We start from the raw sequence: 25,330 nt of genomic DNA, 5'->3' as shown, positions 1-25,330 counted from the left end.
ACCACGCTGCTGGTATTTATGTAGTATGTATGAAAATGCGGTCTCCGTGACGAGACAGAATGTTAAACGACAGAAAACGCTAATATCGGAAGGCAAAGATCGAAAATCGAAAGATCTTAAGTCGAAAGATAAAAAAGGGTGCATGGTAAACGGTATATACTCACGTACATACTCACTTAATTTGCGCGAGCAGGATACAACAGGAACAAGAGAAACAGACTTTTCCTCCCGTATTAATGTGCGCGCGCAGAATACGGGAGGAAAAGCATGTTCCTCTTGTTCCTGTTGTATCCTGCTCGCGCAAATTAAGTGAGTATGTACCGTTTACCATGCACCATTATTTTTGATCTTTCGACTTAAGATCTTTCGATTTTCGATCTTTGCCTTCCGATATTTGCGTTTTCTGTCGTTTAACATTCTGTCTCGTCACGTAGACCCATGAAAATGGTATGTGTTTACTTCGGCTATCATATCAATTCAATACTCAACTCAACACTCATTACTTGCATCATAAAAGTGTGTTCGTTCAATAGTCGAGGGGTGAAATGTGAAACTGTATGCAAGTTAAAAGGTGTTTTTTTTTTGTATACAGTTTCTGTAAAGTTAAATTGTCTTATGACGAAGTTTCTAGCGAAGATAAGTTTTCTTTTCTAGGCTTCATATATGAAATTCTTGCGCAATGGACGACGCGCAATAGGTTTAACCCCTGTTGTTCTGACCGAAATTTCAACCGAGTGATGGGTTTGAGGTCAAATACTGTCAGTCTAAAGGCGACCGTCACCATGGCCAAATTGTTGGCCACCATAAAGGCAATCATCACCAGGGTGGTCTTCGCCAGCCACGGCATCATCGCCATCTGGCAGGTGACCATCTTCAAAAGGAACCTCCACTATTGGTACTTGGCATTACCGACTCTGCTGCTATTCGCCGAGGGCATCTTTACTCTGACCATCAAGGACAATCAAGAATGGAAATGGTAATCCAACTTAATTTTCATCACCATTTTCAGCCTCGAACTGAATTCATCCAATTTGTTGGGTTTTTGGGATCTAACGCGTCGTTTTGAACGTTCATATGAGTAGTTGAAATTTGAAAATAGCGTTGTTACGTATTTTATATCTGATGATTTTTCCTCCAGCGCTAATCATTCAAATTGTCAATTATTGCCCGGTATTGAAAACGTGCTCTAAGGTCCAAAAACATTTTTAAATTTAATTTGATCAACTTTCCATTACAAATCTCTATAAGTGTATACGTTTAGAAAATAATAGGAAAAAACATTTAAAAATGACATGATTACTGATTATAAAAATGACATATTTACTGATTCATTGTGATAATGATTAATTCATAACGATATGATATTACTAATTCGTATGATAATTATTTTAATCCACATTAGCCGAGTCATATATCAACGGTCAGTAAGATACGAACAATATTTAGCAATTAAATATCCAATGTTTAAATGTCTTTTTATGAACAAATTGAGGCAGTTCAGAAATACATATTTGTCTATCTGTTTAAATAAAAATAATCCATCTTTAAATTTAACTATGATAATTTGTTATACGAATCTTTCCATTATATATAATCTTTCCATTATTCTATAAATTCACTAAATTAAAATTACAACGTTATTAATCATTCAAAGCATAATGCTTGTAACATATGCAACCTATTAAATTTAAGACATAATTTAATATTTATATTTAGAAGAAAATATATACTTGAAGAAAAATTGGCCTACAAAGTTTATATAAGTTGTCGTAAACATGTTGATTTTCGGCCTATAAAAAATTGGTCGGTCATTATAATAAATGACCAGTAAATAAAATAAACACCCATTATATACTTCCATATGTATGTATGTACATACATATACATATATCGATTGGTCAGTATCTAAATTAAATTCTCGGATTATTTTGACAGTTTGATCGGTAATTTGACATATAAAATTATATTATAATATTATTTCAATTGCTATTATCATTTAATATTATTATTATGTGTACATATATTTTTATTATATCATAATATTGTATTTATTTATTTTTATCATTCATTTGTATTATTTGGTAAACGGATTATTCCGAAAAAAGCAATGTCACGCAAGTCACTAAAATCTCGATCACGGAACATCTGGCACTCGAGTTCTCGTTAGTACAATATTTCGTGTGGCTTGATGGAGTTTTTGGGTGCCAGATTTTCCGTGTTCGAGATTTTAGTGACTTATTAGTGACTAGTGAACCATATTATTTATATGGACGATGGGGATTGCACTATTCTCCCTATCGTCTGGAATAAAAAGTTGTTATTATTATAAAATTATTTCCTGAGGGCGAAAAACACGAATGATTTTTTTTAGAATTTTATAGAATGAACATTTTGGTGAATACAATAAAGGTAATAGCTGACCCAATTCATATAAGTTATTTATTATTTAATTTAAATGACGCTCTGATTTTTGGCCTGAAATCGAATTCAATTATTGTCATTTAAAAAAATAATAATTAGATTTCCCTAAAAAGTATGTAGATTTTGAGTACTATTAGTTAATATATGCACATATGTACATACGTACGTATTGGAAGTGCTGTTGGAAAAAATAATACTTTATAATATAACCACTTAGTGTACAATTTTACTCGAATATTCCCTTCTCTCGTGTTTGTTTTATTTTTATTATAAAATAAATGATAATGCAATTTCGAATTGCAATTGCACTTTCCAATGCAACTTTGTACTCATCGGCTTTAGCTGAATTTTAATAAAAATGAAAAGTGCGCGATATTAAATATTATATTTCCCTGAAAGGCTTGAATTGTAAAATGAATATTAATATTTTATATTATTAAATAGCGAAGCGCTTTGAAAAATGCTAGATGTATGGAATTGTGTCGTATACAATTTTGCGCAATACTTCGAAACACGTACTGAATAAAATGTGAAATAAAAGATGTAGAGGATATTGAAAGTTGAAAACTGAAAATATTGTTGAAGGGGGATATACATATGTAATAATAAATACATGTGTATATACGCCAGCTTATTATTGAGATTCCTGGCATCGTTATTAAACCGAAACAAGTAAATATCAAACATGTCGGTTTTAATCAATCGTTCGTCTTAAAAATACCAGATATGTATGTATATATGCATATGCATATGAAATCATCTCATTTGTACATCTCGACTGAAAGAAAAATTGGGGTTAGATATTACATATACATATATGTACATTTGTACTTGCATATTGGATACTCTCATAGCTCATATGCTGTTTTCTTCACGGGGAAATTCTGCAGCTTGTTAAAATATCGTTAAATGGCGCATAAAATCGTTGGGGTTTTATTGACCGGCTCGTTTCGCGATAATAACAAACATACCCCAGAAATTCAGCAGATCGTACAAAATAAATTTGCGACACACCTTTGACTCATCAGGATCGAAATTCGCTCCTCGACACATGTCGCGCAAAATATTTTTTATTTATTATATAAAATCGCATACACAATTGATAACCTTCAGGGGTGACTCCCCGACCTTAGAAACCAAATCAATCAAATATATATACACATATAATAATGTCTGTGATATACATACATACGTATGTATATTATATGACAGACATTATTATATGTGTATTGTAAGCAAGTTTCAAAGCAAATACACATATTTGTTATGTTCAACAATAATTTTGCACGTGATTCTTACATACATACATATTTATGTGTTGTCGTGCGAAATCCCCTTTCGGCAAAAATAATTGGTGCGGTTCTCGGAATTTTTTACTTTTGGAGATGAAAGTAAACACGTGCAAATTACGTACGTACGTAAGATTTTATATAAAAATGACGCATAGAATAACCTTGTGAAATATGACGGATTTCGGTGTCGAAGGAGTTGTATTGTTCGAAATGTTTCTTTGTTGGAAAAGCCGTATGTAGTTAGAGCGAAGTGGTTTATTTGACTAGAAAATACGCAATTTTCATATTTTGCTTAATTAATTTTTTTTTTTTTGAGAAACTGCCAAATTTAATTATAATTAAGAAGACGGTGAGTGAGGCATATCGCTGCAAGGCATATTTTGACGCAGATATATCATGTCCTACGTCAAAATTTTATTATTATATTTTCTAATTGATGAAAATTTCATGAATACGTTTGTTAAAGTACCAATTATTATGTAATTTTCGCAGAATAGCTACCTTGGAAATGTAAATTTCTTTAAATGAGTAAACAATACAAAGTAAGCCTATTTTGAGCGCTAATGTCCCGCCCGTTTGTTTAAGTTGGGGTTTTTCTGTCCGCTCATATCCCGTGCGAAAATCTCGGGATGCTATTATATATTTTAATTCTTATACAGACAATAGATATTGTGTAAGTACACCCACTTTTACTAACACAATATCTATTGTCAATATTGAACATAAGTATTATTCAAGGCCAATTACAGACATCGATCATCATAGAAACATCTATGGACACATTTTTGCAGCATTTTAAATATTAACAAATTATGAGTTGTAAACTGAAATTTGCGGGAATTAGGAGAGGATTGGGAATTTGTTGGAACCGTGTCCAATGAAATCAGATAAATTGGCAAACTTTGAAAGGAAACAATCGACCTTGGAGTCACATATCCAAAGTCTGGCCAACAGCAAAGCCAGGGATAGAACCCGTTACTACACAATCGAATGTTAATCAGTAGAATCAGGATAGGAATGAAAACAAGTATATTGTATGTATATGTCACAGTGAAATTTTGACAGCAGTGAAATTATAATTACACAGACGTTTCAGTGAAATCATAACCAGTTACATTTCCACTGGGTATATTTCAGTGAAATCATATGCAATTACATTTTCACTGGTCCCTTTTAGTGAAATTATAATTTTTGACGGTTGGATGATAGTGCGTCGCCGATACGAATCGCGCCATTCCACTTTACAACCCCGCCTCTTTTCCATCCCCACTCCTATGACAAACTCGCGCTCACACGTCCTCCCTGCAACCCCTCTCCTGTCCATTCTCACTCTTCTTATGGTTCACTATCTGTTTCGATTTGGCTTTTTTTGATGTCGCATGAAAAACTGAAAGCATGAAGGACTGGATGCGAAGCAAAGAAGCAAACACATAATAAAATCTTAGCAGGCAACACATTTATTTAAGGTCAGGTTAGGTTAGGTTAAGTTAGGGTTGGTTTTATTTATTAAAGGTTAGGTTAGGTTAGGTTAGGTTAGAATTGATTTTATTTATTTAAGATTAGGTTGTCAGGGTTGGTGGTGCGTTGTAATTTGAATTAGTATGTTGTCATTCGAATTGAAAATTCATTGACATTGAGAAGTGAATTTGTAATTATATTGTTACATCCGTATCCACTGCTTGAGTTAGTGAAGTTATAGTTAATCTCACAAGTGAAATTAAATATAACTTTCACTGACAATAACAGTTTCTCTTTAATATATATATATATATATATATATATATATATATATATATATATATATATATATATATATATATATATATATATATATATATATATATATATATATATATATATATATATGTATGCAATATATGTATGTACATATAAGATTTGAATGGTAAAAAATAGGATAAGGAGTTTTTATATGGCAATATTGTTGAATTGAATCTGAAAATTCACCGATTTTTACGTGTCAATAGTTGTCAAAAATTCAGCTACTCGGAAATTACATCTGGGAGACGAGAAACCTTGTAAATAAAATAGGTATGCATGTCGATATATCTAATGGAAGAAATTGTATATTTATATACTGGTGCGGAGATATAAACCATTTCCCAAGACAACCCACGACAAATAGTACAAATATTTTACACGATGTGGCCCGATATTGAGAACGTTTGCATTAATACAGGATGAGAGTGTCGGTGGAAGTAGGTCGTTCTATTTATATATTGCAAGATAGTCGAGATTTGGATAAAAGTATGTAGAGGCATCCATTAATATTGTTTGCGATCTATCAGTGGAGGAAGGGCCTCGCGGGAATACCCCGTATATGAACAAGGTCGATCGAAATCGACCGACAGATTGCAGAAAAAATTAGTGGACACGCCTGGCATTCGAGTGCACAATTCGACTCTTCCAAATCAATGGAAAATCGTCGGAAAAAATGGGGAAAATGTAGCGGCGAAGTGGCGCCGTTATGAAATGTTCGTCGTTTCCTGAGGAAATTGCTTACATTAGTGGGGGCCATTTTATTGTGAGATTCGCGCCGATCGATTGAGCCAGTCATCGTTTGCTGTTGCTTTCACTGAATTGTCTACGGATCTATAATATCTTGTATACACACAAATCTATCGAACAATTAAACAAGTGCCGTTCGAATCGTGTAAGGGCACACACACACACACACACAGTGGTACGCGACACGTGTTTTTTGCTTTATCTACATATGTATATAGTAACATTAGATGTAGTTTTGTGACCATCGGAACATTTGAACCCGAGATTTTGACTCATAATTGATCACTGATCACGTTTTCATTATATAGAAGGTGTGTGTTAGTATGTGTGTTTGTGTATTTTTGGGATTTTTTGAACCGCGTTAGTCCTATCAAACTGAAACTTAATATCGGTCACTGAAGAGCGACATATTTTTTTTTTCAAATTTTCAAGTTGACCGGAAATGGTCATTTTTTTTAAGTTTTTGAATTTATAATCGAATCTCCCAAATCGAAAACCGAATCATACTGAACTTTTTTTATAGAAATTATAAGTTTTATACACTTATATATTTTTTAATATTTTTAGCTCAACCGGAAGTAGTACTTTTTAATGTTGTTTTCAGAAACCTTTAAATGTATTGAACTAAAACATAATGCTGAAATATTTGAAGATATAATTCATACTTAATAAACAATTCATTATTAATAAACATATTTAATAAACCTGTATTGACTATTTAAATAACTGGACAAACTTTGCGTGGAAATGGAAGTACATATTTGAATGGGTCCTATTACGAGAAATCTCTCTGTGGACGGAGCTCGAGGAAAGCTTTTTGTTCATTTCTAGTCACTGGTCCTTAAATATACTTGACGGAGAAATATTCAATGAACTTCCGTGTATTGAAAGTTACGTCACAAATGAAAAGGTCAAAGAATGGCGAGAAAATGACAAGCAACATAGGTGGGTTGAAATCTTTGAATATTTCACAGATAAAAAAGTACCTTTTAAAAACGATTTAAAAATTTTCTTTCCTGGGTCTATTTAATGCCATTGATTGAAATTCTTCATTAGTGAACAATATGTGGATTAATGAAAAAACTCAATTGAAAATAGATCAGTGGCCGTAACTGCATCGAAAGTGGCTTGAGCGAAAGCCGAAAGATCGAAATTTTTTCTCGATTTTTATGACGATATGTGAAATAGTTCGTTTACCATGCATACATATGAAGAGCGGGTAGTATATACATATTATACATACATATATGTATAGTACCGTTTACCATGCATATATTCTTTTCGATCTTTTGACTTTCGATCTTTCGACTTTATAAAAATAGATACATTAGAATAGGGTTGTCAACTGGGAAGTAAAAAAAAAGAAGACATTTTTCAAAAATATGAAATTTTATCAAAAAATCATAATAAAACCTCTAAAGACCTATTTACATATATACATAAAATTTAACACAATATCGTGTAGAATAGCGGTCGAAAACCATTCGGACCTCACGGACCACTAAATTCGTAATTTTAAATCACGTATAACAATTTTTGAAAATTTACACATTTGTAAAATAATGATCAGAAAACTTCCAATTTATTTATATGAAATGGTTTGACGTATTATCAACTGTGTGGGCTCCGGTGAAAAGCTTGAAATTTGCCCATCCCTAATTTTTTTTTAAATATAGTAATAATTTAGCCGAGATGAAATCATTTGTAGGTAATTTTTATGAACACAGACACACACACATTTTTTCTAGATCATGAAAACGTGATCAGTGATCAATTCCGAGTTTGAATCAGTCAAAATCTCGAGTTCAAATTTGCGCATGATGACAAAATTTCATGTATTGTTACTACGTACATAAGTAAATATATATGTAGATTAAGTAAAAACACAGCACCCTTAGATGTTCAAATAATTTTTCTGGTTCATGTTCTTTCGAATGATATATCACTTTAACCTAAAACAATTCCAGTTTAATCAAAATTATTATTAAACTGGAAATTCAATAATTTTCAAAAGTTACCATTGAATATGAAAACAGGAACAAATTTGTATTAAACCAGAGCTTCGGTGTCGGTGTCGCGTATTCAGAGTCGGACATTCGCTCTAATACATGTAGCTTTTCACATTATTTATATTTATGGAATCGTTTTGCTATTGTGTATACACCTTGTATATATTTATAAACATATGTACATATACAAGGTGTCAATTGACTTTTTTTTTAATTTGACTCATGTTATCCAGTTTAAAACGGTGATTATTAAAATGAACCGTATCAATTAATACATCGTTGTGTACTTTTTGTTTGACGTGTAAACACACACCCCGTCAGAACGCATTGAAATGTGAAAAGGGAGGCTGTACCACCCCCTCTCCTTTGGTATATAAAACTTTTATAGGTACTTCATAGACTACGTACAATCGATTGGAAGTATACACCTTTAAAGTGCTATTTAAACCACTCTTCGGTCGTATTTTTTGTCGCGTCATAGAATAAAATAAATGGTAGCTGAGTGCTAGTATTAGTACACATTGTTGTTGCATCTGATAATAAATACGTATTTGGATGTATACATATATTGCAATATACAGATGCAAATCCTATAAAGCACTGTCCCTTTGAGTTTTTATATAAATCTTTGTAAATCAAATTATATGTACACACATACACGTATGGTTCGAGACTCAATGTTTGTTTTTCAACAGTTGTTCTTGTTGTTGCGAATTTGCTATAATTGCAAATTTTCCCCCGAAAATTAGATTTTGCTGATTTTTTCACATTACCAAATTTTAGCTGAAAATTTCTACCGAAACATGTGTAAGCCTTGGGGGAAATCATCTAAGGTTTGAATTATTTTAAATTACTGGTGACATTTTGAAATTTTGCAGTTTCAACTGGACACAATATACAAGCCACGCCTCTGTAGTAACACATTGTGACGTCCGGACGTGTCGAAACTGTCCGAACGTGTCGAGATAATGGCAGCCCGACGTTTACGTATAGTGTTACGTCAATTTAAAATTAATCTTGGAACTGCAAACCAATCAAGATTCGGTTGAATTTGAAGTGCGCGCTAAAATTAATTGGATTGGGAAAATCCTGGTGTTTATTAATATATATATATATATATATATATATATATATATATATATATATATATATATATATATATATATATATATATATATATATATATATATATATATATATATATATATATATATATATATATATATATATATATATATTTATTCATAATCTTCTTCTTCTTGTTAATGCCTTGTCCGCATCCGGACGTTGGCGACCACCTCGTCGATTATTTGAATATATCCGCATCGGTCTTCAGCGGCTCGGAACAGTTCTTCGGCGCTCATATCGGTCCACATGCGCATGTTTCGAAGCCAAGATAACTTTTTCCTACCAATCCATTTTTTTCCTTCTATTTTCCCCATGGTTATCAAACGGAGAAATTCGTATTTTGGACCCCGTATCATGTGTCCGAGGTACTCCATCTTTCTCCGCTTGATGACAGAAACAAGTTCCCTGCCTCTCCCCATCATGCCGAGGACAGCTTCGTTTGATATCTTTTTGGTCCACGGAATCTTCAGCATACGCCTATAGACCCACATCTCAAAAGCTTCAATGCGGCTGATCATCTTGGTTTTCAGAGTCCACGTCTCACATCCGTGTAGTAATACTGTCCAGACGTAGCTCTTCGCGAATCTCAACCGCGTATGAAGATTGAGATGCTTGTTTGTAAGCGCCGCCTTCATTTTTACAAATGCTGTTCTAGCCATCTCGATGCGGATTCTTAAATCTTCATCTGGGTCCATCTCTTCATTCAGCCAGGTACCCAGGTATTTGAATCTTTTTACTCTTTCTATCACCTCTCCATCCAAGGTTAGATTCCCGGTGTCTGTTTGCATTCTATCTACTATCATAAATTTTGTCTTCTTTAGATTTATGCGCAGACCTCTTCGATTGCTTTCTTGATGTACACGGTCTAGAGATCTTTGCAGGTCTGCTAAATTTTCAGCGACTAGTGCCGTGTCATCAGCATATCTTATATTGGTGATTGTCTCGCCGCCCACCTTGATGCCCTCCGCCTCTTGGAGAGCATCGTGGAAGATGGATTCGGTGTAGGTTTTAAAAAGAGTAGGTGATAGGATACATCCTTGCCTGACGCCCCGTTCTATAGGAATCTCATCAGTGAATTGATCATCGACACGTACTACTGCAGTCTGATTCCAATAAATATTTCGTAGCAATCTGACATCTCTGTCATCCAGGCCAATTTTTTTTAATGTTTCCATCAAAGACCTTTTCAAAGTCTATAAAGCAGATGTACATAGGTTTACGGACTTCTCTGCATCTTTGGAGTAGTGTTTTCATACAGAAAAGGGCCTCTCGGGTACCCAAGCCTTGTCTGAACCCAAACTGCTCTCTGCTAATCGCCTCTTCACACCGTGAGTAAATTCTGCCCTGTATTATCTTTAGTAGGATCTTCAATGTGTGACTTATTAGGCTAATTATTCTGAAGTCGCTACACGTCCTCGCGTTACTCTTTTTGGGCAACGGGATAAATATGGATTGTAACCAATCGCTAGGTACTTCGCCTGATAAATATATTTTATTGAAGAGTTTTGTTAGATCTTCTATGTTATCGTCGTCCAATAACTTGAGAAATTCGGCAGGAATCAGATCCGGTCCAGTAGCTTTCCAACTCTTTGCTAGTTTTATAGCATGTTCCACTTCGGATTTCAATATATATGGTCCCGTTTCTGGATCTTCAATATGCCCTCCGGTTTTTTTTTGTCTTTAAAGAGCAATTTTGTGTTATTCATAATGCTTTCTGCCAATCCTACAAATACTCCTAGAGTCTTAGCTATCACTTGAACCGTTATTTGTTTATCACCTTTCACTATTGTCTCCACGGCACGGATATTTTATTCTGAAACAGAATGTCTGCTGCCAGTGTCGTCTTTTATGTTCTTTCAACCCTCATTAAAACGATTGATTCATTCCTTAAAAGCGGTTTTCTTTGGTGCACTGTGTATATATGTATACCTTATATATATATATACAGAAGGCAGTGTGTTTCTTGCGGTAATCATCGATCGGATGAATATCACGCTTCATCTGGTGTACCACAATAGTCCAACCTTAGTTCATTATTGTTTCTATATACATATATATATATATATATATATATATATATATATATATATATATATATATATATATATATATATGTATATATATATATATATATATATATATATATATATATATATATATATATATGTATATATATATATATATATATATATATATATATATATATATATATATATATATATATATATATATTAATATATATATACAGAAGGCAGTGTGTTTCTTGCGGTAATCATCGATCGGATGAATATCACGCTTCATCTGGTGTACCACAATGGTCCAACCTTAGTTCAATATTGTTTCTATATACACATATATATATATATATATATATATATATATATATATATATATATATATATTTTTTTTTTTTTTATCCAGATTCGTGTTCACTGGGCATAGATCTATAAGAAAAGTCATATCTCGTCTCTGAACCAAAAAAAATTCGTCATTTGTCGAACAGTGTTCTGAATAAAAAAAAAGTATATATGTATATGTACATATGTACATACATTTTAGTTTGTAGTCCTAAAATCGGTAGGTTTTCGTAGAAAACCTCCTACTTAATTAGTGAAATTGCTTAAAAATAAAATGGAATTGAAGCCGTTAATTAGCTGACGATTTTACTTGTTTAAAATTATACATTTGCGAACGTGATTTTCGCGAACTTTTATTATACGGCTTTCTAAAATGGACAATTACTTTAAATTCGTATTGTACCTACATATATAGTCTATATGATGAATAGTAGACAATCATTTATTTGAAATGAAAAAACAATATATATGCAATAAAATAAAAAAAACAATAAAAACAATATTGGTGTATAAAATCAAAAACAATATATGCATATATATATACACCAACACACATGCGATGATGTGTCATCAGGTACAACACTAGTATGTAATAATACGGTTCAAATCCGTCGATCGTAAATCCGTAAATCGAAAACCATCGATTTACATAGCGGACAAACGAACTTGCCCGGTGCTACTCAGGCGTTTTTGCACGAGAGCCCTTCAGTCTAAAATGTTCGAGTCAAAACTTTTGATTCAAACATTCCCAAACTAGTAAATGTAAATTAGAAAAAAAATGTGTTGATGGTTGTACAAACGAGTTGTACAAAATAAAAACGAATAGAAGCATCCAGCAATGGACAGCGAACGGTTGTAAATAATGATGACATATGTACATATATGCATGTATATGTAAGCACAATCATACAAACATTTGTATATGTAGTATGTGCTTATGCGAGATATGCATTCATGTACATTTGTAAAGGTGGGTCTACGCTAGAGGGCCGAGCCGCTCTACTCGCGGTGTCAAGTGTGGACGTACATATGTACAACGAGCCTACAACAATCATTCTCCTCGAACGTAGTTTTCCGCAGTGTGCTCGCGGCTCGTGGCGGATATGAACATCCTTGCATCAATCTTCTTATATATTTTTTTTATGGTAATCCTCATGTCATGGATTATTTTGATATAATTCAATTAATTGCAAACAAACATCTTCTGTCCACGTTTCCATGATGCTCGAGCGAAAAGTCTGTCACTCAACACGTTCACGAGCGCACTGCGAGCGCGATGCAAATCCCTTTGTGTTCGTCAAAAAACCGACAATAGGCGGAGCGCACTCGAGCACGAGCCAAACGCTCGAAGCGCGCTCGTTCGAGGCTTGTAAGTCGGTCCACACTACACGAATTTGTGCTCGGCTCTCGATTATTAACATATAAAGGTTCGTAGACGCACCTTTATATGTTAATAATCTCGCCAAAGATGACGTAGGTATGTACATACATATGCCTTATACAGAAAAATTCATATTTATCTAAACATAAAAGCACGCAAGACCACGTATGTCGATGATGATTTAATGAAGCCTTATCTGAAAATTATAGCTGATGAATAAAATAAATTACGGCTTTCTCGGTAAAGCTATTTTAAATTGAATACCATAATTAAAGTAGGTTCTCGTTAAAAAAGTCTGTAATTGAATTTATATAAACAAGTGAATGAATAAAGTTTTAATGAAACCACCTTTGTTTTTTTTTTTTTTTTAAACAATGAATTGTTTATAACGCGAATTAAAAATTACAGGAAAATATTTTTTAAAAGGGAGTGGGGTCGTCGTTACATAAATTTGGGAATTTTTCGGTAAAACCATTAGCACGCATTTCGAAATGAATTCGAGCGATGCTTCTATCCGTTAATTTTATGTAATTGAAATAGTATTATGTATGTGTGCATATTGTAATTATGAGTGAATTTGTGTTTGTATAGAATTAATAAATGAACTTCAGCGAAACGGGATATTTTCTAATTGGGAGCAAAGTTTAATGTGCACGATTCAATATCGTACCAATGATTTGTTATTTGTTTATTATTTAAATTTGCAGAAATATTTCATATTAACTTTTCAATAATGACTCTCGAACGATGTAGTTACATAACCATACCTGGAAAAAAAATATTATCTAGTTAACATTTTACGTAACTAACAATTAAAAGTTTTTCTTTGTTTACATACACTCGCTTTTAATTTAGTTTACATGTTCAACATTGAATTTTTCCGGAATTGTGCAGCTCGCAACCGTATGCCACAATTTTTTCTGTTCTGTTCTCCAACTTTATCTATGAATGAATACATACATTGTATGTACATACATACTACGTGCATGCTGTTATGTCATGTTGACGTGTTTCACAAATATACTCGGCGGATTTTAAATGTATCAGAAATACATTGAAACTGTATTGGTGACCGATAATTGAGAGGCGCCAAGCCATAACGCTTCAAGTGCCAGAAAATTAAGTTTTCAGGAATCTTGAAGCTGTTTATATATGTATATAAATAATGCATAAATTCACTCTTGCAACATTTATTAATAAATTGTAATTCTCCTGCGAGGTATTATAATCATTCAATGAGCAATCAATAATACCTAGATAATAGAAAAAACTAATAATAAAAAGATCAAAACGTTTTGTGCCATCATTAAGAGGGCTGGACCCCAGCGCCTTGTCCATACTAACGTATTAGACTTCTCCCTTCCTCAATTATGGCACGAGAGAAATTATTTTTTAATATGCTATTTATATCCACCACAGGCATGTTTTATTTTTTTTTATTTTTCTGATTAATTGATTTTTTGATTAATCAAAAAAATAAAAAAAATTGAAACTTGCCTATGGTGGATATAAATAGCATATTAAAAAATAATTTCTCCAGTGCCATTATTGAGGAAGGGAGAAATCTAATACGTTTGTATGGACAAGGCGCTGGGTCTATCCCTCTTGTCATAATAACGTTGTATGAACCACTTTAAAATTATAAATAAATATACTGGGATACATTTATTTATTTATTTAAGTTTGGACCATTGTGGCATTAGAACCTCGATTATCCGGATTTTCACAATTAAACGAACGGATTAAACAAATACAAATTTTACGATTTTTCTGCTTTGCAGTGATAATTTTTTCAAATGTTTACTGTGTGCTAAATGTGATGGTACAACAAAAAACGGAGCACGAGTCATAAATGCATAACATAAAAATTCGAAAATAAGATGGAGAAATGAGTCAGTTGTTTAATACTCAAGGACGTTTGTTTCGTGAAAATTTCATAGCGATTTTATTTTAAAGATTTTTGAAACTAACTTTAACCAAAAATCTATATATGAAAAGTTGGATATCTCTTGGAATATGTGCCATCCGATAAGTAATTGTGCGGGCAGGAGGTACAACCATCAAATGATGACAACTTCATGGTTTGGTACCCCTCAAGTAACAGTGCAACTAATAAGGCATTTACATCGAATAAAACGCAATTTTATGGTTTGGTACCTTTCAATTGTTAAAATGTGATATAATGGTACATATGTAGGTATGTACATACATATATTGATGAAAACTTTGTTTGAAGGGGAGATAAAGGAAAAATAAATTTAATTAATGACGAAATTTGCAGGTTTTGTCCGTCTGTTTTCATCTATTTAGGCAGTGTAGTTCCAGCTATTTGGCTTCTGGAACTTCACAAAGTGGACAAGCGAATACAAGCCAGAGAGGAACACTACAATTTAACAGCTGTCACCGGCGTAGATCTGAAAGACCTAAACAAAATCTTGGGGGTAAGTTCAGTCAAGTTCTCGGACGTTATTTGTTTGTGTTATTTTGTCAAAAAAAAATATAATTTAAGGGAAAAGTTCATCTGCCAGATATTCCATTCAGTACGGAAACGTGGGTGACCCTCATAGAGCAGTTTTTGATGTTGACTTTGATCGTTGGTAGATGGCTTCTACCTAAGGGTGACCTCACCAGGGATCAGCTCAGCCAATTACTTCTCGTCTACATCGGCAAGTATATAATTATATACGCAAGTATAATTATACAGCGATCATTACAGGCAAATTACGCTATAAAATTTGCTTGAAAATAATTTAAAATGTGATTTTAGGTACGGCCGCCGACATAATAGAGTTTTTCGACTCTTTCAAAGACGAGAAAATAATATCAGAACCACTTTTGGTGATCCTAACGCTGGCAATCTGGTCCTGGAGTCTGCTGCAGTTCACCGTCGTGTTGACAGCCACCAAATCACGCAAATCCAGGGTCAGCTCCAACGGCAGTTTCATGAATGGGTAAACTGATTACATACGAGCTAATTTCGATTGATTCAGAAGGTTTTGTGTAATGAAAGTGTATATGTAACTGGTTTAGCGTCACGACCGAAACATGTTGTTGCACAATCGATGTTTGCGCAATCTTCATGAATATCGCACTTCAGGACGCGCCATTCCTTACTTTCCGTCTGCTAATCATCATCCATTACGGGATTGTCAGCTACATGAACGTGTTCTTTACTTGCAAAAATACATTGGTAAAATACAGACATCCGAAATCGGCTCGCAAAGTAAACCGACGTGACGGCAGTGTTCCATCTTTCACATTTCAGGTAATTCTGCTTCAGATCTATCGCCTGTACGTGGTCCACTCGGAGACTAATAAGAGCAAAAATAAGAAACTGACCAAGAGGGGAGAGTCGAAAGCAGTCGCCGGCACCTCCAAGGGTGGGAAAAAGAAACATGCCAAGTCGAAGAAGACCAAACGAACGAAGAACTTCAAAATGTCTGACATGGAAGTGGGCAATATCGCCATCATTACCAATCCAGCAGATATTCACAAACTTAACGCCAACAAAAACATCAAGTTAAGGTAAGATCAAAAACATTTCTTCTAATTAAATTTCACATGCGTATTGATTAATATTGCTTTTTCCAATTATAGAGCGTTTATCGTAAAAAATAAGGAAACTTTGAAAGAGCTAGATCTAATTAAATTCTGGAGAGAGAATGAAACGATATCCGCGGCTGATGATGATAACGACTGCGACGGAAATAAAAGGTTATCCGTTTTTATTGATTTCAGTTGAATAATAAATCGATGTAGTTTTACCCAATGAATTATAAAGAGCAATACTGTATTCCGTGTTAGAACAAAATTTCTCAACTGAAAAAGTACTTTAGTATTTTGCCATTCGAATTAATTTATTATCACTTAGTAATGAACAGGAGCACTATTAAGTGCACAAAAGGTGCTGTAAGTACACACATACAGGATTATTTTTTATAACAAAATTTTACCTCCAAATCCAAACTGGTATTGTACATTTTCCAATACGTGTGTGTTTGAAAGTAATTTTAATTATTTCCAGGCTTGTGTAATTTTAACGTTTCAGCTCTTTGTATCAGCAATATACATATTGTAAATACATGCAATGGTATACAAAGTGTGATATTTACCGTCACTATGTAATTTGTTTCTCCAATATACATATGTATTTCGAACGGCTTTAATACATTTGAAACATCAGTATTGGTTTTTTATATTTATTATTTATTAAAATTAAAAGCCAGGTTGAATTTAAATAAATAATAATGCAGATAACAAAAGATTATCGTGCGAGTCTGGTACAAATGTGTTTTTTTTCCGATACAGGTACACGAATTCAGTGATACTACCGGTAGTACTGAAATGTATCAATTTCGATTTTTTCATTTAAAACCTTAGTTTCTTTCGTATTACATATAACGTACGCGGCTAAATGCGTAATTGAGTACTTTCTGTTGGTGCAAACAAATATGTGTATGTACATATTTGCGAGGAAAATTTTACATTTTACGATTTGCATAATACATACATACATTGAATTGTTTTGAATTCAGAAGACATCGTTGTATCGGCTAGTTTGTACGGATTAGTCGAAAAATGAGACACTCAACATCCTTTTTGATGTGCTGTTCAAAGGAGGCGCTAAGTGTATCATAAATTTTAGATCAAAGATAAAGTATGCAGAAAATATCGCACTTATTCCTGAGACTATTGATTTACATATAACAATGACGAGCCTCGTCGCCTTTCGTTGTTTTCGGAAACCTATTTTTTTCACTTGACAATTATTTGAATAATATATAATACATATATAATATTCAAAAGCTTAAACCATCCCTGCCGAACGGAAAATTCTTCAAAGCAAGGAGCAAATCAAAATTTATTTACTTTTCTTTTGACACGGTGTAGAAGGACTCGGCACATTATTTTGTAATTAATTAAAATAAGTAATTTGTAAAATTAGTTAATGATTAAACTGAAATTAATATTTTATTGGTATATAATTAAATTTGATTGCACTCAATACCGGTAGTGTCAAATCTCGGTTTTTTCACTATAGAGTATTATGTGTCCAATGTGTTATATAAACTGAACTGTTATAGAAAGTTAGAAAGTTTTACATTAATGTTTCGTTAATATCAATGTCGATTCATCAATATCAAAAAATTTATTTGGTTCCACTTAGCAAATAAGAATTTTCAAATTTGAGTAGCAGTTTCCTAGTTCCGTATAATAATTTGAAAAAAAAAGAATCATTTGTTTTTAAAATAAATACATACAATGATGAAAATGTTGTCGTTTTGAAATCGAAAAATAAGCTTTTTATATTTTTTAATAAGATGTATGTATGTGTTTATATATTTGATTATTTCTAAAAGAAAATATTTTTGCTTATAGATAAGAAAAATAAAATTCCTAAAAAGATTTTAAAATTCGGAAAGCGATGGCTATTTTAACCCTTTGAATGCTGACCAACGCCGATCGGCGTTTTGCCAACAAGACCATGAGCCTGAAATACGCTGATAGGCGTTGTTTTCTGAATATGTAAAAATAAACAAGAATACTATCCGCTAGGCCTTTCCAGGTAGCATGCAAAAAATGCATTGAACGTAGGTCGTGTAATCCGTGTCAATGTTTGTAAAGACCGGAATTTCTGAATTTATAACCAAAGCAGAACTTCTCGATGGAAATCCCTAACTGCCGAGTATTTTAGATTGTGGCTTGGCATTTACATAGATTGTGAGCATTCAATTTTAACGACAATGAAGAAGATGGATCTAGTTTTGGAAAAATACATTCATTAATATTCTTCTTTTTCTTATTTTATATTGTTGCAAGATATATTAGAGAGTCTAAACACACCTGTACAAAACTCGATATCCTCGGCGGTAGTTATCTAGGGTTTGTTTGGAATAGCTACAATTTTTATACCTGTTTTCTATTGGATTTCTAAATAATTCTAGTTAGAAATGGTCGGTGAAATTTTCAGCGTGGCCGGCTTTCAACAGAAAAGACGTCAGCACTCAAAGGGTTAATAAACATTTTGTGTTTTTAATAAAAAGTTGGAATTATTAGGCAAAACTAAATCCATATTACAGGTAAAATTTCAACCAAATTTTCCACTTGTCTTCTAATTATAATATTATGATTTTTCGTCAAGGTCAAAACACTCGAAGTCACATAAAAAATCATCGCAGTCGAAGGGCAAAGCCAAATGCGACGATGACTTGTCCTCGAAGAGGTCCGAAAAGAAGAAGAGCGAAAAGTCATCTGCAAAGCGTCGTCCCAGAGACGAAAGCGATGATGACGAAGACTTGGAAACCGTCGAAGTGGAGACGACCAAGCAGACGAAGTCGTCCAAGCCGACCAGCAGCCGACACCATGACACTTCCGACTCCGGCTCCATCAACGAGGACAACGACGACGATGACGACGAGGTCTACCACCGGAAACGACCCACCGGAAACGGCTCAGACTCGTACTCGAGCGAATGACGGTTCTGGTCAGAGCTCGGCCTCTACGCTTCCAGCTTTACGGTCATATGTATCGTACTTTACCAATTACTCACATCGAAACCGTTCGTGTGATGCCCCCTCCTCTCACCCAATCCCCTAACGATGGATAGAAGTCACATTTAAAAGATCGCAAAAATAACCATCATCTATGCAACCAATCTTGCGATTATTCAAAATCATTAGGTGTAATTTTAGCAAAGTAACGTTAGTTATAAATAGCCTCAGCTTGACTCGCTGGTTAAACAGTTGTTTACTAGATTGAGGGTTGTGGGTTGAAATCAAACAATTTATTCGATGATTACGAGCATGACTACATATTTGGGTGAATTTTAAATCCAGATCAACGGTCTCCTGACAAAGTTCGTCGATTTCGTCGAAAAATTGGCACAGAATCATTAGCCATTCGCACTTTTCATTCCAGATGGTAAACGGAATACCATTAGAGATAAAAACCCTTACAAAAGAAAATTTAACAAGTGCAAGTGTTTGACATGGTGAAGGTTAACATTTGTTATAAAATAAATTCGATGTTTTGCTGGAGTTTGATTTTGCAAGAAAGGATTTACGATGTGTCGTGGGTCCAGTTTGGCAATGCTAAAGGTAAGAAAGGGCTTTATGCACTCTATAAGGTTTTCCAAAAATGTAAGCATTTTTTAATAGATTAAATCTGTTCATAATAAACCACCTTCAGAGAAAAATACCAAAAATTAATGACCAGACAATATTTCAGACTCAAAAATTAACATCTATCAGATGTTAATTTTTTGAGATTAAGTTAGACATTACTAAGTTATTGAAAATGTCATATTATATTTTAAGTTTAATTATAATCGATACTTTTGTTTGAAATTATATTAAAATATTAAAAATAAATATATATATATATATATATATATATATATATATATATATATATATATATATATATATATATATATATATATATCCAAAGATACTTTTAGAAGGCCTTATATTTCCATACTTACATATGTACATATATTCAAATGTAAGATACATACATATTACATATACATAGGTAATATGCGGCGTTGCTGATGCGAGTGCGAAGGGTTTGTTTGTTGTATCTTTTGCGACTGTAAATATTGCTGTAAAGGTTGTGTAAATATTTAAATTTGAACGATTTCATAAATTGGTTTTCTAATAAAGATTTGATGGTGATTTATTTTCTGTCGGTTAACATTTTTGATGCTAATTATACTGTTTTTTTTGTTGTTGTTTTACACTCATGAAGGCGTATTTCATATCACAATTCGCACTAGTTAAATTGTGTTCAATTTTCCATTTTTAGTCACTAGTAAAGTTCCAATGTATACGTATATTTTTCGTATGAATTTAAAGCTTCTGAATTTTAAAAATATGTCGTGATATTTCGTCATTCATATTTTAAATCGAAGCGTTTCGTTTTTTTTTTTCCTTTTAGTATTACGTGTTTATCAATTTTATATGACCCATTTTACTGTCGTTAAGATTTAAATAAAATGTGTGTATAAAATATATGTTTCCAGTTTTTTATGATTTATATCAGCTCTCTTCTATAGTGTCTGGAAAATTCTATGGAAATAAATTTTAACAGCTTAACAAAAATTTCTACGAATCTATATTTTTCGGTATTAATTATTTTCGTTCTTCCACGAATTTAACATTTGAGTTTACTTTATCATTAACTACTTCGATATTCTGAATAATTTCCGATTATCGATTGAAAGTGTCCCGGAATAAATGGTCGTCGAAAATTTACATACATTTAATGCTGATTAAATTTGAACGTAAATCTATTTTAGATTTAACTACACAGTTTTTTATTTAATTAATTAGCGGAGTTTATAACATAAATTTCCATGAATCGAAATGATAAAAAAGCAAGGAATATTTTCCAAATTTAAATTAAAAAAATAGTGACTATTTCCGAGAATTAGATCGATAAGTTTCGTTTCATAGTTGAATAGAAAAGCGGAAACTTGAGATTGAACAAATGTCTCAGTCAGGGACCACTTTAATGTACATATAAGAAAATGGAGGTTATAATTATTAAAAAGTAATTTTTCAAATGTCTTTTGGAAATTTATTCAGTTGAAGTACATATTTTATATTACATATGTACGTGTATATAAAATTTTATGTCTTAAGCAATTCATTTAAAAAGTCATATTATTCAAAATTATAACCTAGATATATGTATGTACATATAAAGCGATTGATTGATTCAATAATTGAATATATAAGAGTTGCTTTAAATTTTGTTATTATGTATATAAAAAAATCCTTTGTCTCCTTTGTCTCCTCTTTCATATTCATTAAAATTTAACAAGCCACATTTTCTTCCAAAATAATAAATAATATTATGTTAAATATCAAAAGGCTAAATATATTTAACGATATTATTGTTGAACGTGTAACATTTCGAAAATTCAACAGCTGTATACTTTAAGTGAGTGCGACTTTGTGTTCTGATAAAATTTACATTGATTTGCATACATTATAATTGTACTCTATACTTTAAGTCAATCTCTTATATAATAGAAATAATAAAATGCATCGTATAATAAGTTTGATATTTAAATAAATTTATATTCTAATATTTTACATCGTGTATTTGTAGTTCACGTTATATAATATATGTATGAATAATGTGCGCGAAATTCTAAGAAATTGCATCGTCGAAAACATATGCGCGATTGAATATGTAAAAATTGGTATAATTTGTGTATAAATTATATAAATAAAAATCAATCATTATGAATACGACTTTTCATCCAATTTCAAAAAAACATATGTATGTACATATATCCAATATGATTTTCCAAACTGTCTAATTACACTGAGTAACAAAAAAAAATACCGGAGCGGAAACTTATTAATTTATACTAAGTTTTATCAACTAAAATCCGAATATGACGATGATTTTTGTTGGCTATCTCTCGTTCAAGAGATATGAGCGTTTAAAAAAGGCAAAATTTTACAGTTTTTAATTCAAAATCTAATATTTTTGTGGCAAAATGAGTATTGGAATCGATAGTTAAATATTTTTTCTATTAATTGTGATTTTTGATTGCTTTGAAATACTAAAAGATTGGTTTTTTATGTCAATATTTTTTGTTTTAATGAAACGTACTAATTTGAATGGTTAATTGATTTTAAATTGAGTTTAAAAATCCATACAAAAGAATGATGCAAGAGCAAGATGAAGGATGGAGAGCGCATCACTGAATCCCATTCGCTCACGCTCGCTCACTTTCACTTGCAAGTGATTATAACATTTCATATTGCAACAAAATCAGATAAAATAAAAACAAAATATTGAGATTGAAATCCAACCCGTGGTAAAGTGAAAAATTAGTGAAACTTGCTAATAGTATTACGGAGAAAAAATTCGAAAAAAAAAACTTTTTTTGACTAATTCGCTAGATAATTAGTTATTCGTATTTTAAAGCAATAAAAAATATAATGTATAGAAGAAATATCTGATAATTGATTCCAATACTCACTTTTGCCACAGCAATACTAGATTTTGAATTAAAGACTGCAATAGTCAACAATTTGTAGAAGTTGTGCTCATATCTCTTAGTTGTGCTCATATGTCTTAGTTGTGCTCATATCTCTTAGACGAGAGTATCCAACAAAAAACATTGTCATATTCGAATTCAGTGGGTTAAATTTAGTAATGATTGACTAGCCTCCACTCTGATAAGAAAAAAAACGTGATTTTTTGTTGTCCACTTTTACATACAATACATAATCAAAGGTACATATGTACATAGGTGTTCTCGAACTGTATGTAGGCCGTGAATATTTGCACACGAATTATTATCAAAGAAAGTGTAATTCATATCTGATTTAACATTATCAATTTAGCCCAAATTTCGGAAACAACGATCCCGTTTAGGTCGTATAATCGAAACTACGGTATTCGCAAATTTAAAAAAAAAATCGGAATTAACATTTGTGTTGTTATTATTGTATATTAAGTTACGTATAAATTTCGTCGGAATAATGTTTTCGAGCAAAAGATGAAGTCTTAGATAGACGCTATTATTTACCTTCGCCTTCGTTCTGCAGATTTAATTTATTTAGTATACATACATACATAACAAAATTGAAACCTTAAAAATATTTTGTAATTGCTTCGTCTCTCTATGACTGTTGTATTTTAGTAGTGATTTTACTGTACTAGAGAAAAATAATCCGAATCCATTTTTTATATACATACATATATGCATATGTATATATTTTATTTTTTGACTCCCCCCTCCCCCCCGCTATATGCATAGCACATACTGTCAGCAACTATTATATGTACCTATCTACATACATATAAGAGTCCATTTACAATTATTCGTTCAAAAATATTGACATGTGTCGAACCAGTAGGTACATATGTATTTTACGGTTCGTATTTTACCCTGGAAATGTATTAAAATATATGAAAAAGCATCATGAATACACAAAATCCGACAATATGCGTATTGAGCTTTTATTATTTTTAGTATGTATATTGTACATATTTATCGGTTGACTTAGCATATATATACATATATTTGCAAAAAAAATCATTGAACTAGTGGATGGTCGATCTATATACATATTTACATATGCATATGTGCATATGTATTATACAACATACATACATATGTTGAGAACGCAATTAGTTCTGACGAGAGTGAAGCAAATAAAAAAATGTAGAATACAAGAATAATATGAAATATAATATATATAAAAACGGACGCGATGTGTGTATGTGGGTATGTGCATACATATGTGGCGGACGCGTGGACTTTTTACCAATTAGAGGAACGTATCGTCATTTTGACCAATGGGTGCATTTTAAGCATCCGCTATAGAAACGCGGGGAAGCGGGGTAGCGGGGAATTGGGGGAGGGGAGTTTGGAGTGTCTGACATGTGCGAGTAACGGGAGCGTACACACATACACACATTCATGAAGACAGGAATTGAACCCCTTACCTCTTGGTGGTTAGCATTAACGCAACCACCGAGCTATATTGCTGGCGATAGCTAAACAAAAAACCATAAAAAAATGCACCCCCAGGTTAGAGTGTATTACATGTGTATAAAATCTGGTAATTGGTTTATTAGTCACATTGTGATCGCCCAAAAGACAATATTTGCCATGAAAATCGCGAATACGAAATATTTAGCAGTCGAGTTCTCATTAGTATGATAGTTATCGTTAGTATGATGGACTGTTGGGCGAGCGCTTTGTGCCCAATAATCACCGAACCATAAAATCTAGAAACGATCATGTGAAATCACAATACAAATGTATATTTATTATTTGATTGAAATCCAGGGCTGTGGAGTCGTTGAAGACTACGGAAAAAAAATGTAAAATAGATTTTTTCCATTGGGCTAATTTTTGAATATTTTTAGGTACTAATACAGGTCATGCTGTTACAGTGATCCGATATTTTATTATTTTAATACTGTAGAATTTTATATTTTTGAATACATTCACAATGAAGTCTATGCATTTGACTTAACGGATTTGTCTCTTAGGCCTATCCTCAATTTGATCTACATAAGCACGAGAAAACGACAAATATAGAACACCGTGTCTCAGATATGCATACATTGACAGTAAATTAATAATTCAATATTCATATCGTATGTACATACATTATTAACAAAAAAAGGATTTAAACCACGGCTGTGGAGTTGGAGTCGGAGTCATAATCAACCAAC

The 25,330-nt window shown here is 32.5% G+C and overlaps 1 protein-coding gene across 1 annotated transcript; it reads left to right on the top strand.

Annotated features, from left to right (window-relative positions):
* The first annotated feature begins 782 nt into the window (after positions 1–782).
* LOC143922262 (transmembrane protein 26) lies at positions 783–19,590 on the top strand. Its single transcript, XM_077445488.1, has 8 exons — positions 783–976; positions 15,396–15,555; positions 15,624–15,780; positions 15,882–16,065; positions 16,145–16,304; positions 16,380–16,639; positions 16,712–16,828; positions 19,257–19,590. The coding sequence occupies exons 1-8, from the start codon at positions 783–785 to the stop codon at positions 19,588–19,590; spliced, it is 1,566 nt and encodes a 521-aa protein (XP_077301614.1).
* The last annotated feature ends 5,740 nt before the right edge of the window (positions 19,591–25,330 follow it).

Source organism: Arctopsyche grandis, chromosome 2, assembly GCF_051622035.1.
Source record: "Arctopsyche grandis isolate Sample6627 chromosome 2, ASM5162203v2, whole genome shotgun sequence".
Taxonomy (NCBI): domain Eukaryota; kingdom Metazoa; phylum Arthropoda; class Insecta; order Trichoptera; family Hydropsychidae; genus Arctopsyche; species Arctopsyche grandis.
Note: the sequence above shows the minus strand (reverse complement) of the source record. Positions and strands in the feature narration are given on the sequence as shown.